We start from the raw sequence: 16,936 nt of genomic DNA, 5'->3' as shown, positions 1-16,936 counted from the left end.
GTTGTGTTATTATCTAATCTTGTTTTTTCATTCTAAGCTTAAAATTTGTGATGACGGCCTTGTTACTTTACTAAATAATAAGAGGGTGAAAGTAGAATTGGTCAAACTTTACTTTCTCATTTGTAGAAAAAAAAATTAGTCAAAAAATAAGAAAGGCGATTTTACTTTGTGCTAATATTTTAACTCTTTAATGACAAAATTAAACATGCTAAAACTAAGAATTTATGAGATTTGATCAATTCACCCAATTTCCTTATTTAGTAAACATACTCTGATAGTCTTAGTGAATCTTATATTAATAACCAAAGACAAGGAAAAAACGAAAAAGAAATTATCGACAATTAACATTTTTACGATTTTCCTATAATAATTTCACCTATTGATTAATAATGAATAATCTAAACTTTAGAGAGTATTTTCCTGAGTAAACCGGTAATAGGATGACTTAGTAATTTTGTAGAAAAAGATAAAACTAAATAAAATGTCGAACAAAAATGTAAAACAAAAAATTTTCGATTCTTTTTATTATTCAAAATTTAATATGTAAATTTTCAAAAGTTTTCTCAAATTTTACATAAATTTTCAGTTTACTTTTTTTGGTAAATTACCTATTATAATATAACAGGTCATCCGGTTACTCAAGTTTACTCTAGACAAATACCCCTAAAATTGAGAGTATTCACGTTTAATCATTAGGTGAGAACATTGTAGGGGATCATGAAAAAATTGGATTATTCTAGATAATCTTTCAAAAAAAAATCTAGGATGGAAGAAAATATATTATTTGTGTTATTTAAGGTTTATCTATAGAAGTACTCTCTTCGTTCTTTTTTGTTCTTCCATCTACAATTTGCATAGTTTTCAAAGTAATTTTTAAGCATCAATATCGTCTCTAATTACACATTATAAAAAATTATAAAAATATACGATAACAAAGTATAGATTAAGACAAATTTAACGAGATCTCATATAATGGATATATTATATCTTTTATATATCTTTCAAAAACCGTAGTTAAACATCTCTTTCCTTTAAGTTGAATATTCTAAAAGAGAAAAACATTAGAGAACTAAAAAATTATAATTTAGTCTATACAAAAATTTATTTAAAAGTCATTAATTAACTTTAAGAAAAAATGTATCTCGGTTAAAAGTCGAAATAATAATTAAGTAATAGAAATTTAGTAATCCTAGATTATGTAAACATTCATTTGCTTCGTATAACTATACTAAAAATAGGAAACAGAACAGTAAATTTAAACATTTTCTTATAATATAAATATATTTAGTTATGAATATCTAAAACAATAGTACATAGAAATCAAAAAGAATATGAGCCTCTTATAATCACGTATTAATCGCTCGAGCTATATATAAAAATATAAAACTTCATTATATAAAGAAATTAACTCCTTGAAATTTCCAACAAGAAATAAAAAATATAAATATTACTATATTATTAGAATTTTTTTTAATAAAATGAAGCCGATCGGAGTATTGTTTTTAGGTACGATAATATGCATGGTAAACAAATAGAGGTGATCAAACACCGGGCCGGGAGGGAAAAACTGCCCATTGATGCGGGCGCGTCCGAAGTGCGGGCCTAAAAATTTCTGCCCAAACCCGTAATATGCGGGCTTGCGGGTCTATGTTATATATTATTTAATTGTATCATACAATAAAACTAAAATTAAAATATTATTTTTTCCGTTTCAAATTAATTGCAACTTAGAAAAATGTCATTATTAAGTCGTGTATGAGACAAATTTACCATGAAATGAACCGTACAATCAACATGTTTACTGTCTCTAAAATAAACGATCTCAAAATAAAAAGCCCAAATTCTTATTTTCTTTTTAATTTGCATTAATTGGGCTATTTGACCCATATATCTAATGCGTCTCTCTCAAAAAGACCGTCTCTAACAACAATTTGTGTTGATTTTTTTAAGATTATTTAAGTTATCACTAATCAGTTTAAGAGTATAAATGATTAATTTAAAACTATTTCACTTGAGATTTTGTATAATACATCTCATATAATTGCATCAATTTAAAATTAAATAAATTTATATTTACTTTCATATTGTACATTGCACCGAACATTTATAACAAATAATATTAATAATAAGAAAAAATTGCCATGAATAATACAACATTTTAAAAATTTTCTAATAATAATATCAACTATTGATTAACCATAAATAATACGAACTAATATGTGTATTTTTCACTGGTATACAAAATAACTTATAACCTTTTAAGTAGGTTATCTAAAGAAATTTTGTTAAAAAATATAATCAAAATTTTGATAAAAAAATTAAAAATAAAATTTCAGCATCAATTCTTCATTCAAAAATACAATTAAATCTAGTATGAACTGTGAACCCAACCACCACTCCCACCAAGTAATAAAACTTCACCCACCATTTTCATCTTCTTGGTTGTATAAAAACTTCACTCACCATTTTCATCTTCTTCGCTCATACAAAACTTCATCCACCATTTTCATCTTCTTCCTTCATACAAAACTTCACCCACCAACTTTCCACCATAATCAGTAATTAAACATGGTTTTTTCAACTGGGATAGTTTTATTCAACATTTAAACCTTTGAAGCCTTGTTTCTCACCATTTTTTGCTCATAAATCTAACCCAGTAATAAAAACAATTTAAAACAGATTTTTGAGACTCAATTTTAAGAACCAAATGGGGGCAACTAACAAATCAAATACATAAATAATAATGGACGTGGATTTTGATTCAACGGTGGGAGGATGGGTCATAGACTCAGCTGGTGGGGTGGCCGACGACCGGGGGGGAAGGGATGGGGTGCAGTTGATCGGATATTAGAGAGGGGTTATTGAGGGGTTTTATTTTAATTTTCCTTTTTCTTTTTATTTTAATTTTTTTTGGCCAAATTATATTGTAGTTAGGGTGACCTGCTTGGATGTCAGAGGAAAATACGTATCAAAGTTGGTATTATTTATGGTCAATCAATAATTGATATTATTGTAGGAAAAAAGTTCAAAGTTTGTATAATTCACGGTAATTTTTCCTAATAATGATGGTAATAATAATAATAATAATAATAATGATAATAATAATAACAACACAAAAACTTGGACGAGACGGTCCTGTTATGAGACCGTCAATTTGGGTCGGCCCAATTCGCGTATGTAACAACATTTTAATTTTCTGAGCATTTATCAATTTTGACTTTAAAGGTATTTTTGAAAATTGATACCTTTAGGATCAAAATTGAAAAATGCCCAGAAAATAAAAAAATGCCCGAGTTGTTACACGCGCGATTTGGGCCGGCTCAAATTGACGGTCTTATTATGATGTCGTCTCGTCAAAGACCAGCTGCAATAATAATAATAATGAAGAAAAACTACCTAGAATAATCCAACCTTTTTATGATTTTCTTACAATAATTCCACCTATTGATTAACCATGAATAATCCCAACCTTAGAGGATATTTTCTTAGAGTAAACCCAATAACCCGATGACTTGTTATAGCAAGTTTTATTTTTTTAAAAAAAAGATAAATTAAAATAAAATATTGAAAAAAAAAGAAAAAAATATCAAAAAAACTTCCTCATTTTTTAAATTATTCAAAATTTTTTATGTAAATTTTTTAAATTATTTTCTAATTTTACATTAATTTTCAAATTACTTTTTTAGTGAATTACCTGCTATAGTAGGTCATCGGGTTATCCAAGCTTACTCTAGAAAAATATTCTCTAAAATTGTAATTATTCATGTTTAATCTAAAATTAGAATTATTCATATTTAATCAATAGATGAGATTATTGTATAAAAATCATAAAAATATTAAATTATTCCATGTAATTTTAAATATTCTCATCAAGTATAACCAGGCAGCCTCCAATCACCTCGTCTCCGGGCTCCGACACTAAGAATCGCTTTCACTCCTTACTCAGCTGCTGCCCACTGCCCACTGCCCACTGCCGACCACATGCTACTCCTATCTTCTTTTTTTCTTCCTTATTTTAGGAATTTTAGGGTTCAGTACTTCAATTTTAAAGATTTTTGATTGTTTTTTCAATGGTACTTTTTGGAGACTACTCTTAGAATATTGCAACTTAAACAATTAATTCCCACTTTGCTTGAAATGGGAAATTATTTCCCACATTACTGTCCACGTAGGATAGGTGTGAGAAAATTTTTTTTTTTTTAATATAACCGCTACATGAAATGGCGGTTTTGTTTAGGGATGTGAACTAAACCGCTAGTTGAAATGGCGTTTTATGGATTTTTTTTTTTTTAAAAAAAAAAAATTAGTAAACCGCCACTTGAATTGGCGGTTTTGTAGCAGTACAAAACAACAGATTTTTATTTAAAAAAAAATAAAATTAGTAAACCGCCACTTGAAGTGGCGGTTTTGTAGCAGTACAAAACAGCAGCTTCGACATTTGCATATCATTTTGCTCTTCTTCCTTGTTGCTGCTGCCGGTATCACCCTAAAAAAAAAATTTCCTTTACTCTCATTTACTTCAAATTTACGATTCCTCCCATTCAACTAAACTAATCAACTATATTCCCTTCTTCTCCTTGTGTACTAGTTCATTTTCATCCTTATTTAAGGTATGAATAAAACCATAATTTTTTTTCAATATGCAAATTGTTTTTTTGTTCATTGTTGTTTTGAATTGAAGTTATAAAAACGTTAATTGTTGGTTACATTCTATTGTTTTCATGATTTAAGCTTACATTTTACACATTTGTAGTTGAATTTTAGGATTTGTTTTATATGCATATAAAGTGTTTGATGAAATGCTTCAATGAAAGTTTATTACTTTGTAGGGTTATTTTAATGGTTTTTGTATATATTCATGGTATTTTTAGCTTTTATATTTGAAATGAACCTTATAATAAGTGTTCTAATACCTTAGTATCACAAATTCTTGTATTCAAATTTACACTTCCCGTTATAGTGTATTGGGGTGAGGAAGTCATGATATTGGTTGCAAATTGGTAGCAAATTGGTGGGGATATCACATGAAAAATCATTATCCCATTGAAAAACATGTTGAATTGGTTGCAAATTTGGATAATGCGAGGGAAGTCATGATATTTTTATGATTTTTATAACACTTATGGCGATGAAAAACACGTAACAACGATCATGGCGATGCCGGGCCCAGTTGATCCATCAGTGCTTACGCTTTAGGTGACACACAAGAGCGTAGCTGCGTGGGAGGGCTCCACTGCCCAATTGGTTACTCGTCAGCACTACCAGGCGAGTACATTACAGTGGGAGGTGGATGACAGGGTATTAGAGGTAGTCGAACTAGCTGGTTTCAGATACATTCATAGGTTGTTGGGCGGGGGCTTAGAGCTCGATCGAGCTCTTATCACTGCATTGGTGGAGAGGTGGAGGCCGGAGACTCATACCTTCCACCTCACAGTTGGCGAGGCAACGATCACGTTGCAAGATGTGGCAGTTATAATGGGACTGTCCATCGAAGGTCAAGCAGTGATAGGCCACGGAGAGGAAAATTGGCCAGCATTAGTTCATGAGCTACTAGGGGTTTGGCCTGAAAACCCCCAAGACCCCACACAGCCGAAGATCATCGTTGGATCATCATTGAAGCTGACTTGGCTCCGAGAGCATTTTAGTGCGCTGGAGGATGACGCGGATGATGTGACGGTTGATAGACATGTGCGAGCTTACATCTTGTACCTGTTTGGATGCATCTTGTTTCCAGACAAGAGCGGCGACTCGGTATAGTTGATCTATCTCCCTCTACTGGGAGACTTGGAGCGAGTAGATGAGTACAGTTGTCCACTTATTTGTTTTGACATCGTCGAGCTACACCTCCCGGATCGTGTTATGCGTTAATTCGGTTTGGAGCAGGTTATTCCGCATGCTTGTGACACCCAACCTCAACTACATGCGATCGATCGAAGGACTGGGGACAAGAACTACATTCTACGATGTAGATCGCACGTAGATGCGTGGAATGACCGAGCATCTCGTTTGGTTCGAGGAGATAACTTCACAGGTCATAGCACTGGCATGTACATGAGTTGGTACAGGCGTATCTCCATATTACGCCTAACGAACACCGCATTTGCGCAGCCAGGATCACATTACCATCCGACAACTACGTTACTGGTACGTCTTCTTTCAACACTCATAACATATAGTAATACTTTAATGTCAGTCTTTTAACAACATAATGATAACGTACAGGCTGAGCGCATCCGATCGATGCTCATACAGTGCAATGACACGATTCAAGGGGCCGCTACATCGCCGGTTGATGTGGGGTATCGGCTATGTTCTCACACCCTAGGCTCCATCAACGCGTCATTGACCGATGCATTGAGTCAGGCGGGGTATGAGTACCTCATACCGACTCCACCCGTCATTGGCGAGGTAGATGACACATTCCACACTCCTTCTCTAAGGAGTTCAGCCCATAGACGTAGCTCTTCTGGAGGATCCAGTTCTCGGTCCACATGAGGTCGCCAGCGTTCATCTACTTGAGGTCGGTCTTCCAGATCGCCATCGTCATCCGGTACTATGTCGCCATTCGTTCCTCCTACTTCCATCACCACTCCTTCTCCACATCCATAGCCTCCGCAAAGGATCATCACATATCAGCGTGCTAGTCAACGACGAGCTCCTGCTCTTAATGTCATTGCGGAGGTTGACGAGTTCACACCATCATCATCCACCAGTGCGCAAAACAAAAGGGGCCGAGGGTTGTAGTTTGAAAAATTTTGTATATTCTTATATGACTTGAACTTCTTGTATGACTTTCCATAATTGTAATATATCTTTGCATTATTTTCAAAATTAATTTTTTCAAATCAAGCCGGTTCGTAATTGATTATTATGGAATAGATGGTATTGAACTAGTTTAATGCATGTTGCGTTCACTATTTTAAAATGAAAGAAAAAAAAAATTCAGGCCACAAGCAAACCGCCACATGAAGTGGCGGTTTACCAGGGACCAAACCGCCACTTGAGATGGCGGTTTGCTGCTGAAGGCAAAACGCCATCTCATGTGGCGGTTTTGTCTGAAAAATAAAAAAAAAACAAATTTTCACGTGGACGGTATTGTGGGAAATACTTTCCAACATAATGCAAAGTGGGAATTTTTTTTTTAGCCATAATATGGGAAAAGATTCTACTTTTTGTGTATTTGCTGTTTTGGCTTTAATTTTATGATATAGACTGTTAAAAAAGTGCCAATATTCATAACAATGACGTTAACTTTGAACATTTAATCGAAAATGCTTTGTCTTGTACTTTGGAGAGGAACGATAAGAATGTGTCGTTTGTGAATGATTTAAAGTATGGAACGATCGATGAGGTGGCTTCACTAAAGGGTGGAACCATGCCTTGAGCAAGGCAAGGCATGGTATGAAGAAACAAAGTCAAAAGTGGACTGGAGAGGTGTGATCGTTCAAGGCACATAGTGTAGTGGGTTCTGAACTGAGTGCTCGTTCGAGCACATTGGGTGCTTGTTCGAGCACATGGGGGTGCTTATTCGAGCACTTTGCCTAGGATTCCTTTTGGGACGTTTTAGTTGCGGTATGGCTTGGTAGAGCATAGTATTCCTTGATTAATTACTATACTTATTGAGTTGTTTATTGTCATACTAATTGCTATGATTAATTGGTGATGTAATTGTGCTTTGATGGTGCATTGAGTGTGGTTCTATGAAAGATGATTTCCTTTATCTATAAAAGGATACGTCATTCATAGAACAAAGATCACCACAAACACACTTTGAGAGAGAGCTATTACTTTGATTGAAACTCGAAAGTGTTCATCATTGTTTTAGCATTTTGTGATCTTGAGAGGTTTGTTCTCATGATAAGGGAGGTTTATTATAATTGTATTGTTGAATCATTTATAATAAAATTACATTTGAGGGGGAGGTATCCAAGATACCTCATAAAGACTTGTGTTTATCTTTTGCTTTGATTTTCATTTTGTTTTTCATTGTTGAACCACTTTGAGGCTTTCATTTCATTGACCTATGGTTCTTTGATGGTAGTTGTGAAATTTGAGAGTGTTTATGGTTTCTCAATGCCATTTTAGGATTTTCTTGTGAATTTTGCGCAGGATTTAGCGAAAGAATATTTCTTTTATACTCCATCTAAAATAGGATTTTATGCTTATAATAATACGAATAAACTATATGAAAGAATCACACCATTGTAGCGTAAATTCCACCAAACAAATCGGTATGAATGGTTTGATGTGCTATATGCAGAGATATCGTGAACGTCAATTGTCGTCTCTCTAATGTTGGTCCATAAGCATCAAACGAATCACAATGCATGCTAGTGTGGAATAAGAAAATTAATTTTTACATTATATTTAGGTGGAGTATATGTAGAAAACATGAGAATGTTGAAGAGTGTTATTTTGCTGAACGAATACATACTATATAAGTTCATCAAAATCTCTACAGCATCCCATACATATGTTGCATACTTACATGACATACTTATAGTGAACATTAACATGTCACAGTTACAAATCTACTTATGGTAGCTTATTATGTGCTTTAGTTCACTAATTAAACACACACATTAATTCATATCATAAAGTCTATACTATGCTGTTGATGTAACTTATATGTATGATCTCATTGAACCCGACTATAATAGTAGTAAACTAATTGTATTAGTACACAAATCATAGATGGTTTCTAGCAAAGCACTATAGCCATATAGTCGAATGTTTTTTTATCTCCATAGCTCGTCCTATTTTTATGTAGTAATTACACTTGATCAAACGACACTCATTTCCATCATTTTGATGGTAGATTATGAATTTGTTCATTCTTGTTAATATATAACTAAATGTTTAATTTTATGTTTTGATTATCTTTATATTCTGCTCATATTTAAATGTTCTTTCTTTGATTTTTTTATTTTTTAGTTTTTACGGTTTTAGGGATTTTGATTATGTTCAAATATTTAGTTTGATTTAGGTTCTTTGTTATGAAGTTAAATTTAGTTTTATTATGGTCATATTTATGTTCATGTTCATGATATTGGATATACTATGGATTTTAATTAATAGTTTTATTTATTATTATCATCAATTAAAATCTATAACTCTATTCCTATTGCAACACAAGGCAAAACTCGATCAAATGCGCAAAAATAACCTTAGACCCGTTTTGGATTAGGACTCGATCCTGGATATGTAGGATATGTGAATACATGACATATGGGGCTTGATAATATGGATTTGCGGATCCGGGATGAGATCTGGGTCCTCACTCAAAAAGTGGATCTAGATCCAGGTCCAGACATTCGACCTGTTGTCATCTCTACTTGTGGGACATCTTATTTATCTATCTTTCAATTGACCAAATGTTGGATATTTAGTCCATATCCTGTCACAATTTATGCACTCACCTCACATAGAACATTGGGAGGTTTCTCTTATAGTTGTTCGTTATCTCAAAGGTACTCCAAGACAGGGTATCATTCTTTCTTCAAAATCTGATCTATACAGTCTAAATTGTGTGACTCGGATTGGGCTATTAGTGTTTGGATTTTGTTAACTTGTTGATCTCTCACGGGATGGATTGTGTTTTTTTTTGGTTTTTCGCCTATATCTTGAAAAACAAAGAAACAACATACAATGTTCCGTTCTTCCGCTGAAGCCGAGTATCGAATAGCTTCACTTACGACTGAGTTGAAGTGGATTTGTGCTATACTTCGTGGTCTTGATATACATATATCTCGTCCTATGTCTTTTTACTATATCTTGTCAATCAACATTACATATCGGCCGCAATCCAATTTTTCATGAATGTACAAAACAATGAAACATATTGAAGTAGTGTGTCATTATGTTTGAAATAATTCTTCATGGTCTTATTCATACTTCTCGTGTTTTAACAAATGATCAGTGTGCATATATTTTTACAAAGGCTCTTGGCACTCAATAATTTCTTTTTCTTCACAATTTGGACATTTATAATCTGTATGCTCCAAGTTAAGGAGTTGTCAAGCCCAATGCCATAAAATAGTTTACAAGGCCACATCCCACATGGGTTGAATAAATATTTCAGCTACTCTTGTGAGAGCTTTTTAAAGCGATAACCTCAAAACAAGAAGCTCATATTGTTATTTTCTCCTTAATTTGTTATTAATTGGATTATTTAGACCATATATCTCATACGCCTCTCGGAGAGATCGTCTCTGACAACAATTTGTGTAAATATTTTAGATCCATGAAACATGTTCCCAACATAGGGCCTTTTGTGTCTTTTTCTCTGCAGCACAATAGAAAATTAGGTCTTGCTTTTCTTCCATCTGATAGGAATTAGGTATAGACATAGTGATGTTCAGTTTTATCTAAATCCTATTCTCGGGCATTGTTCTTGCATCAGGCGCATCATCAATCTTGTATTATGCTTTGTTCTTGCTTAGTTTGTGTATGTTCTTGTTCCGTTCTGTTACATTGTAATGAAATCAATTCATAAACTGATCGATTGGTTATATGATTTTACGCTGTCTATGGTTATTAACTGTTAAAACTATTTTGGTAATCTTGCTCTCCTGGAATTCGTTGTAATTATGGTACTGCTTGACATATAGCTTACAAGAAATCAATTGAAGTTTTAAACACAGCTGATAAAACTATGGGTCCGCAACAATGTAAGGTTTGTAATGAAGCAAAGTCCAAATATAAATGTCCAACATGTCTTATACCATAGTAAGTTACTTAATACTGTTGAATCTTATCATGTTTGTTGAATTTGTTCTCGAGTGATTTTCGTTGTTTTACTCCTTGTGATGCTAAATATTTGTATTGTAATTGCAGCTGTTCCCTTGTTTGTTACAAGAAACATAAAGGTATGACTGATGTCTAGTTAATTGCTTGTATTTTATAATTTTTGATTAGATTTCTTGATGTCCAGTTAGCTCAAACATTGTGAAGGAATTTTTTGTGAAATTATCTTTTATCTTTATTATGAAATATTGGACGATGCAATTGAATGGGGAACATGCATTTTAATGCTGTTCGATAGTGCAAATAATTGATTAGATCAAGAAAATCATGTTACTTATGCCTTTTGATTTAGCTATGCAACTCTGCTTTGTTGTCAAGACTCAAGACAGTGGTTGACTTGAGCTTGTTTTGTTTGGTCAGAAACTCCATGTGCTACTGCTAAGTCAGTATCTTCCGATGATATACCAAGTAAGGGCCTATACTATATATATCTTATAAGATTTTTTTGTATTGGGTTGCATTTGGTCTATCAAGATGTTTACCTTTGTAATGATTGTTTTACATTCATTTGTGCAGAAACATCGCATACTGCACCTGTTTCCGGTGATAAGAAGCCAAGTAAGAATCACCAAACTCTTGTCAAGATCTTGTTGTTTAGCCTAAAAAGTTAAACTTCTCCTCTAGGATGATTTTCAGTACTTTATGTTATTGGAGGTATCTCCCTTGCCCAATTCCCCTCAATTAGTACATCTCACTTCAGCAGTCTATCATGTTCACTGGTTTCAATTTGTCACGCTTTCGCGGCAATGTTGTCCTTGATGATTGCATATTGTTCTGAATTTGTTCTGTTGTCTGTACTTACATTAGCATAAAGCAGCTTGGTTTTGCTTTTATGATACCTATCTGCTTGGGGAATTGGCCTTTATGATGCCTATTACTCTGCATGTCACATTGATGCATCATATTTTTTTCCGACATTGCTCCTTGTGCAATGTGTACGGATCTCCTAAGATTATTTAACGCAATTGATTTGCTATTATACGAAGCAATTGTGTTGGCGAGGAATATTGGCGAGAATACTTACTCACTGTACTCCATTTTCAATTTCCTTTTTGTGGAATACTCACACCTCAAGTAGTTGGAGAAGACCCCCGTAGGCTTACTCACCAAAAAAAGATTTTTTTTTCTTGAACAATGGCTTTACTTACCACTATATAAGGTTTTTGAACTAATATTCTGAATTTTATTGATTAAAAAAACTAGCAATGATGACAAGGGCAATTGTTATGTGTTTAAAGTTTTAGTAGTCACTATTTCTACTCAGAATTAACAAGCTAAAAAATTAAGTTCTAGTCGAAATAGGAAAAATTTAAATAGACCCCTAATTTAAATAGACATTAGTTGAAAACAAGTCATGTTGGACAAAATAAATAATCCTACGCTAAGTAGGACTACTTTTATAAATCTTAATTTTGAAAGTAATAACTCCTAATCTTGTTAGGAGTTGCTCTCACACTTCATATTATCCCTTTCAAGATGCTGAGCCAAAGCTTGTTAGACAATGGGCTGGATGCTGCTGATGCGGGCTGTCTCTACTAGCTAGACGATGCTGACTTGCTGGCCGCTGGGCCACTGGTGGGTAGGCTGGACATGCTGGACGCTGGCACTGTCGCCGGCTCCATATGCTAACCTGCTGCTAGCTAGACAAGGCTGCTTCACCAGGCCATACAATGGCTGGCCGTAGGCTAGTTGAGCCAACACTCTTGCTATTCGATGGACTATCTAATGTATCTGATGGCGTTATTCATGCTTACTAACCCCAAATGTACACAACTATACCTAGCTCTTTTTGACCTATCTATTTTTAGGCATGATATTAACCAAACCCATATGTTGTGATGGCTCGCTAGATAGTATGTCTTGATGTCCTTGCCTTTCACTGATGTGCACTATTTCAAGTATATTATGCACATGAGTTACCCTTCTATATGTATCGTAGAGATCCTTGTCTCATTGCCCTTGCTTCAACTAATGTATTTTTCTTGTTTTGATTTTGGTAAACAGCTCCTTCTCAAGTCCTTGCAGAACGACCTCTTCATATTGTTAAACCATGTGAAGTTTTGGAAAAGGCTAAATTGGAATCTATTGGTATTGAATTTGGTTTACAATACAGCATATCTTCTTGAGAACGCTGCTTAACTTTGTTCGGTATCTCATCTGAATACGTGTCAAACTTCCTTAATCCATTATTGTTAATAGAACATTATATCAAAGCTTTGTATCTGCCATGCACATTTAGGGCCCGAATCTATTTAGATGCTTCTCTTGCATTTTTAGTTCTCCATTTCTTGGGGCTTTTTTCTTCTGATCGTTTCCATCAATGTCCCTCCATAAAAGTGCATTATGAAGATAAAACAGACCTCTGTGATAACCTACGTTCTTTTTTCAATCTTCTGATCTTGTAGATAGATCTCAATCAACCATGTAGCTGGACCTAAGTCATTTCGCATGCTTCAAATTAGCTCTCTTATCTTGTTGCAATCTTTCTGTGGATTCATTCAATTAATATCCCCACCATTAAGCATCAATCAATTGGTTTAGGAAATAAAGTCATGACTTTTGGGTCTGCACAAAAAGTTGCATCATGTGGTGGATCATTTGGCCTTGACAATACCTCTTTGAATTTTTTCTAGCCACTTCTGAAGAAGTTCGAGATGCTTTGAAAAATGAAGACCTCCAGAAGCTCATTTGTAGCATAGATAATGCTCCAAAAGCTTTGGAAGTGAGTGAATATTATTTTCTTGTATTTCTCAAGTTCTTTCACTTATTGGTTCAAGTACTACATAGCGGGATATCCTTATATGCTGTATAACTCAATTTCAGGAACTTGAAAAGGCTATGGGTGTGGAAGCTTTTCGCATATTATCAGACAAGGTATGCTGGTAGTTGAAGTTATCGAGGCTGGTCCTTTGAACTAGGCTGTGGTCTTTGGCTGTCTCGTGGCTCACTGATGTGTGGTCTGTTGCCTGTCAGTGAAATTTTTATTGTAGACAAAGCGGGGCACCTTGCAGAGGCACACAGGCTCTGCCTGCGAGGTTCTTGGGCCTTGCATCGAGGCCGGTCCTTTGAACTAGGCTGTGGGCTTTGTTTGTCTCGTGCTTCACTGATGTGCGGTCTCATGCCACGTCACAGTGAAATTTTCATTGATCGACAAAGCGGGGCACCTTGGAGAGGCAGACAGGCTCTGCCTGCGAGGTTCTCGAGCCTAGCAAGACCATCTACTTCCATACCAAGTTTTTCTGCCAGGCTGCTTTGCTTTAGTTTCTCATTGCACTCACTTTATTTTCGTCCAGGTTCTTTCTTTGGTAAATCCCGAATGAGTGCGAAGTTCTGAGACGGAAAGAAAACGACTTCTTTCGGTTAGATGATAGCTGCATGAAGATCAAAGGACAAATCCCGTAGAGATCAGGACCATCCTGGCTCAGCACTTTTTGATAAGATAATCTCACTAGTTTTCTTATGCAAAGATCATCATGGATCATTCAAACTTTAGACAATCGGACCTTCAACTTGTTTATATATTGCATGTACACTTTACCTAAATGTAGCATGGAAGATACAGGGCGTTAATCCACTCATAAACACGCATGCTGAATCAAGTCGGGCCTGGTTATGTTGTGTTTTCTATGAAGCCGATATTAATTTTTTTGGTATAATTTTCTTTTGGCGAATATTAAAAAACTTACTTATACAACGAGCTAAATTGCTCATCCAAGGAGCAATTCTAGGTATTGTTTTGTATGGATGATTACTAGGGAATAATTTTTCCTTAATATTAGAATCGTTTTCACATCTCACATTGTTTTAGGCTGCTTTTATAAATTACGACTTATAACCAAAAACTAAAAAGCTATTAAGAGTAATTCTATAAAAAATATCCAACAACTAATAATTAATTTGTACCAAAAATCATGCTTATCAGCTACCTCTTTGTCCGTAAGAGTTTGTCGTATTTTTCTTTTTTAGTTTATTTTTTTTTACTTTTGTTACAAATCCTTTTATGAAAAAATTTCAACCATTTTGTTTTTTACGTCCACATGTTTCAATTCTTTTAATATTATTAACATAATTTAAATTGTCTCACTATTTTTTAATTTTTGTGCAGAATTTTATTGTTAAATTTTTTTAAGACGGACAGAGCTGCAATCTATACAATATACTAATGAAGAAACAATAGGACACATGTCGACTTCACAATAAAAAATTTTCCGCTCTTTTCTTGTTTTTATTAGGCAAATATTTTTTTAGCATATTATGTAATATCTTTCTGATTAAAATTGTTTAATAGATTAGTAATAAAAGATTTTAAAACTATATCTTATTTACTAATTTTTGCCATATACAATCAATTAAGATATGTAATATCTTTTAATTTCAATGGATAATTATCATATAACATATTAATTATTTATGTAAAAAATTTATTTTCGTTAAAATATTTTTGTAATAAATTAAGAAAAGAAAATAATTTTGAAATAGATTTTTATAAATAATCATATACACTACTTACATGGCTATATAAAAAAAATTACACAAATTAAATAGATTATACATTAATTATTTAAATAATAAGAAAAAGATATTGGTAAAATAAAAATTTCAAATGATAATATCACCTATGTTTAACAAAGTTATAACACATAAATAAATAAATTATGTTATAAGTTGATTTATAATAAAATCATACTCCCTCTGTTCCTTAATGAAGTTCTCACAATGAATGTTCACGGGAATTAAAAAAAATAAAATCTTTTAAATTATAGACATATTATTTTATTAAATAATAAATTTAATGGAGAAACAATGGAGATCATAAACATTAAAAAACATTAAATAAAAGTTAATAGAAAAAATATTATTTTATACGTGGCAGATTCATATGACTCTACATCATCAGCTACACTCAGTGCATAACCTGTCAAATTCTCAACAAAGCAATTGCTTCCTTCCATCTCTTCAATCAATCTAACAGGCTTCTTGATAACCCGTCTAAGTTTCTCAAGAATAGTGTCAGATTGACTAGATGACCCCTGATGGAACAACCTCAGGTTCAGGAGTACTCGGCACTGGAACCTCATCATCATCATTAATAAATTGCACTCGAGGTAAATCAACAATGGATGACTGATGTACCTCAAGTACTCCATCTGTCTGCAGCAAGTTCTCCCCTTCTTTTCCCAAATCAAAAGACTCCGAACTCTTCTTGGAATAAATGGTGCTCTCATTAGAAGTGAAATCCCTACTAAGAATGATCCGACCCTTCGAAGCTGATAGATCCTAAACCCCTTCACACCATCACCGTACCCAACAAAACACTCCGTCTTGGCTCGTGGATCCAACTTACCTTCACTCACATGATAGTAAGCAATACAGCCAAAAATCTTCAAATTAGAGAAACTAGGCAACTTACCACTCCATATCTCAAATGGGATTTTGAAGTCAATTCCTGAATGAGGACCCCTATTGATAATATAACAAGATGTCATCGCAGCTTCACTCCAATACCTCCTCCCAAGCCTTGCATTAGAGAGCATGCATCGAACTCTCTCAAGCAGTGTCTGATTAACCCGTTCTGCAACACCGTTCTGCTGTGGTGTCCTCCTGACGGTATGATGCCGACCAATACCCTCATCTGCACAAAACTGATTAAACTCCTCTTTGCAAAACTCTAGCCCATTGTCTGTTCGTAGCTTCTTGATCTTCCTACCCTGTCGATTCTCCACCAAAGCTTTCCATTGCTTAAAAACTTTGAAGGCCTCATCCTTTGACTTAAGAAACCTAAGCCACGTGTAACGGGACTTGTCATCTACAAATGATACAAAATAGCGGAAACCTCCCATACCTTCAGCCCTAGATGCACCCCAGCAATCTGAATGGATATAATCGAGCACATCATCAGAGCACCCTTGCTGAACTTTGACCTGTTTTCTTCCCAAACACACAATGCTCACAAAATTCTAGGTTGGCAACCTTGATCCCGAATAGTAGACCCCTCTTAGACAATAGCTGCATCCCCTTCTCCCTCATATGACCAAGCCTCATGTGCTAAATCTTGGTCATCTCCTGGTGAGATACTGATGCACAAATAGCAGAACTAGATAGTGTGACACCCTCAAAGACATAGAGGGTG

At 34.2% G+C, this 16,936-nt stretch overlaps 1 protein-coding gene across 3 annotated transcripts; it reads left to right on the top strand.

Moving 5' to 3' along the window:
* The first annotated feature begins 10,275 nt into the window (after positions 1 to 10,275).
* On the top strand, positions 10,276 to 14,676 carry LOC130827345 (uncharacterized). Of its 3 annotated transcripts, XM_057693029.1 has the most exons (9): positions 10,290 to 10,447; positions 10,611 to 10,728; positions 10,837 to 10,868; positions 11,167 to 11,214; positions 11,323 to 11,364; positions 12,811 to 12,894; positions 13,440 to 13,528; positions 13,630 to 13,680; positions 14,100 to 14,660. In XM_057693029.1, exons 2-9 carry the CDS (start codon positions 10,655 to 10,657, stop codon positions 14,124 to 14,126), a joined length of 447 nt encoding a protein of 148 aa, XP_057549012.1. In that variant the 5' UTR covers positions 10,290 to 10,447; positions 10,611 to 10,654; the 3' UTR covers positions 14,127 to 14,660. The 3 variants fall into 3 exon arrangements, with proteins under 3 accessions (XP_057549011.1, XP_057549013.1, XP_057549012.1); XM_057693028.1 differs by having other exon boundaries at positions 10,276 to 10,728; positions 14,100 to 14,659; XM_057693030.1 differs by lacking the exon at positions 12,811 to 12,894 and having other exon boundaries at positions 10,283 to 10,728; positions 14,100 to 14,676.
* Positions 14,677 to 16,936: the final 2,260 nt, after the last annotated feature.

The sequence above is a fragment of the Amaranthus tricolor genome, chromosome 11 (genome assembly GCF_026212465.1).
Source record: "Amaranthus tricolor cultivar Red isolate AtriRed21 chromosome 11, ASM2621246v1, whole genome shotgun sequence".
In the NCBI taxonomy this organism is placed as follows: domain Eukaryota; kingdom Viridiplantae; phylum Streptophyta; class Magnoliopsida; order Caryophyllales; family Amaranthaceae; genus Amaranthus; species Amaranthus tricolor.
The sequence above is the reverse complement of the archived record's forward strand: the minus strand, read 5'-3'. Positions and strand labels throughout refer to the sequence as shown.